The sequence below is a fragment of the Colobus angolensis genome, unplaced genomic scaffold (genome assembly GCF_000951035.1).
Source record: "Colobus angolensis palliatus isolate OR3802 unplaced genomic scaffold, Cang.pa_1.0 Scaffold66, whole genome shotgun sequence".
Taxonomy (NCBI): Eukaryota; Metazoa; Chordata; class Mammalia; order Primates; family Cercopithecidae; genus Colobus; species Colobus angolensis.
Genome location: NW_012120265.1, coordinates 1,438,050 through 1,441,731, shown reverse-complemented (window position 1 = coordinate 1,441,731; position 3,682 = coordinate 1,438,050). Strand labels below are relative to the sequence as shown.

General features: G+C 54.8%; 1 protein-coding gene across 1 annotated transcript in view; it reads right to left on the bottom strand.

Annotated features, from left to right (window-relative positions):
* The window catches only part of PGLS (6-phosphogluconolactonase), a 15,721-nt gene extending 13,890 nt beyond the window's left edge, over positions 1 to 1,831 (bottom strand). Inside the window, exon 1 of the mRNA XM_011925904.1 lies at positions 1,817 to 1,831. Coding sequence (XP_011781294.1) covers positions 1,817 to 1,831 — 15 coding nt within the window. The remainder of the gene's footprint in view (positions 1 to 1,816) is intronic.
* Positions 1,832 to 3,682: the final 1,851 nt, after the last annotated feature.

Below are 3,682 nucleotides of genomic sequence, written 5' to 3'. Positions count from 1 at the left end.
CCTGCACAAGATGCAGCTCCCAGGACATGCGTGTTCCACTCTCGGCAGAAGAGAGGAAAAAGGAAAGGCTGGGCCCGGTGGCTCACGCCTGTAATTCCAGCACTTTGGGAGGCCGAGGTGGGCGGATCACCTGAGGTCGGGAGTTCAAGACCAGCCTGACCAACATGGAGGAACACCGTCTCTACTAAAAATACAAAAAATTAGCCCAGCGTGGCGGCACATGCCTGCAATCCCAGCTACTCAGGAGGCTGAGGCAGGAGAATGGCTTGAACCTGGGAAGTGGAGGCTGAAGTGAGTCAGATTGCACCACTGCACTCCAGCCTGGGTGACAGAGCGAAACTCTGTCTAAAAAAAAAAAACGAAAAACCCAAAAAGAATTCACTTGCTCACCTGCACACAAGGGTCACCCACTCAGTGCCCTCTCCCAGCAAAAGCTCTGTCACCTGTCCCGAGATAGAGACAACAAACAGGAGGCCAACATTATGACACGAGAGGGGGACAGCAGAGGTGAGAGTCAGTTGAGAGTACAGTAGTCCCCGCTTAGTCAAATTTCTTTCTGAGGTTTCCACAGTTCAAACATATTAAATGGAAAATTCCAGAAATAAGCAATTCATAAGTTTTAAATTGAGTGCTGTTCTGAGGAGCATGATGAAATCTTGGACTGCCTTGCTCCGTCCCTCTCTGTCGCGCCCAGGGTCATGAATCACCCCTTTGTCCAGCAGATCCATGCTGGACACACCAATCCCTCCACGCCCACTCATTTGTCACTTAGTAGCCTCCCGGTTATGAGATCGAAAAACCAGTATAAATTGGGCACGGTGTCTCACACCTGTTATCCCAGCACTTTGGGAGGCCAAGGCAGGAGGATGGCTTGAACCCAGGAGTTATCGACCAGTCTGGGCAATACAGTGGGACCTCATCTCTGCAAACAAATCAAAAAATTAGCTGGGCGTGATGGTGCACATCTGTAGTCTCAGCCACGCAGGAGGCTGAGGGATGATTGCTTGAGTGTGGGAGGTCAAGGCTGCACTGAGCCATGATCATGCCACTGTACTCCGGTCTGGATGACAGAGCAAGACTCCATCTCAGAAAAAAGTAGGTCCAGGCGCAGTGGCTGACGCCTGTAATTCCAGCACTTTGGGAGGCCGAGGCGGGCGGATCACGAGGTCAGGAGATCGAGACTCATCCTGGCTAACACGGTGAAACCCTGTCTCTACTAAAAATACAAAAAATTAGCCGGGTGCCTGTAGTCCCACCTACTTGGGAGGCTGAGACGGGAGAATGGTGTGAACCCAGGAGGCGGAGCTTGCAGGAGCCGAGATCGTGCCACCGCACTCCAGCCTGGGAGACAGCAGGACTCCGTCTCAAAAATAAATAAATAAATAAATAAAATTAAAATGAGAAAGGGAGGAAAGGATGAAGGAAAGAAAGGAGGGAGGGAGGAAGGGAAAGAAAAAGAGAAGGAAAGGAAAGGAGAGAGGGAGGAAGGGAAAGAAAAAGAGAAGGAAAGGAAAGAAAGGAAGAAAGAAAAGAAACGAAACATATTTAGGGCTCAGTATTACGGTCAGTTTCAGGCATCGATTTGGGGTCTTGGAACATATCCCCCAGGGATTGGGAGGAATACTATATAGACTCCTGAGCTTGGAGTCCTGGGTTCGAATCCCAGCTCAGACGGCCACCCCAGCAGGCCTAGCAACTTTCAGCCAGAGCTCTCACAGCAGCCGGCCTGTACACGGAAGAGGACACTCCCAGGGCAGCCACAGGTGCCAGGACACACCGTGATCGGAGCCATCCTGCAACACCTGCAGGAACTCACAGGCAGATTGGCCATCCCTCCCCTGCAACCACAGAGGCCAGCGCAGGCCTGTGAGGCCCAGACCCTGCAGGGAGGTGCCTCCCCCTCGGCAGGCCAGCGAGAGGGCCGAGTGCCCCTGCCCCAAGGTCCCTTCGGTCTTGCAGATGGGGCCACATGGTACGAGGTCCCGCCTTCTTTTTTGTTTTTTGAGACAAAGTCTCGCTCTGTCACCCAGGATGGAGTGCAGTGGCACCATCTCGGCTCACTGCAACCTCCACCTCCTGGGCTCAAGCAATTCTTCTGCCTCAGCCTCTGGGGTTGCTGGGATTACAGGTGCGCACCACCACGCCTGACTACTTTTTGTATTTCTTTCCTCCCTCTCTCTTTCCCTCCTGCCCTCTCTCTCTTTTTCTATTTTGAACCAGAGTCTCGCTCTGCCACCCAGGCTAGAGTGCACTGCAACCTCTGCCTCCTGGGTTCCAGCGATTCTCCTGCCTCAGCCTCCCGAGTAGCTGGGATGACAGGTGTGAGCCACCAAGCCCAGCTAATTATTTTTTGTGTGTTTTTAGTAGAGACAGGGTTTCACCATGTTGGCTGGTCTTGAACTCCTGGGCTCAAGTATTCACCCACCTCAGCCTCCCAAAGTGCTGGGATTACAGGCATGAGCCACTATGCCGGGCCGGCCGAGTCCTGCCTTCTGAAACTCAGCAAGAGTTCTATGCCATGCGGGGACACTCAATGAATGGGCTCCCAGCAGGCACCAGATGGTCTTCAGGTTTATTTCTTAAATCAATTAGGAAATAAAACCACAGTGCCCAGGGAAGTTCGCATGAGACGCCATGGTGTCTCTTGCCATGGCCCCACCACTCCAGGGGCCAGGGGGTGCTGCTGGAGGGAGGACAGATGGACAGGCGACCTGGGTGGCCGGCCCCAGAAAGGCTGGCATGGGTGTCCGAGATGAGTCACTAGCGAGGCCAAGTACGGATGTCTGGGCCATCCTGGTGGGATTGTCTGGGACATCGCCACCAACACAGTGTCAGAGCCATCAGTGGGGACATTGGAGGGGCCACCATGAGGTGGGAGATATTTTAACAGGCTAGAACCCCTGAGGCTTGAGAGGCCAATCCCTGGCAGGAGACCTCCCCGACCCCTCTGCTGCCTCTCCTGTGGGATCCTCCGGTAGCCACAGCAGATGAGGACACCCAGGAGGCCTCCTCCCAGGACAGGAAGCAGCCATCTAGTGCAGGGTTCGGGGATCTCCAGCAAGAGCTCCATGGAGATGGCTAAATGGGGACATCAAGGCAGGGGCCGACAGTGGCGACATCCAAGCGGTCACAGTCAATTCTGGAAGCTTTCAGGGCATCAGGAGGGGAAAGTGGGGCTGGGGAAATGCGACAGGAACAGGGAAGTGCAAAAGGCAATTGGCCTAGCCTGGGAAATGTTTCCAGTTGGCCTGGGGGACCCCCAGTTCCTCCATTCAGCACGGAGGGTGGAGGGCCTGCTTGGAAGTCACATGGAGCTGCAGCATCTGGAACCCAACAGCCCCAGGAGGCCTGGACCGGGGCTCTGTAAGGCACAGCCGAGAGGGGGGTGGGGAGGCCCCAGTCTGAGTCCAGGGCCCAGGAGAGATGATTCATGCAGCCCCCGAGAGCAGCTGGGCCCTGCACAAGATGCAGCTCCCAGGACATGCGTGTTCCACTCTCGGCAGAAGAGAGGAAAAAGGAAAGGCTGGGCCCGGTGGCTCACGCCTGTAATCCCAGCACTCTGGGAGGCTGAAGCCAGCGGATCACCTGAGGTCAGGAGTTCAAGACCAGCCTAACCAACATGGTGAAACCCCGTCTCTACTAAAAATATAAAAATTAGCTGGACGTGGTGGTGGGTGCCTGT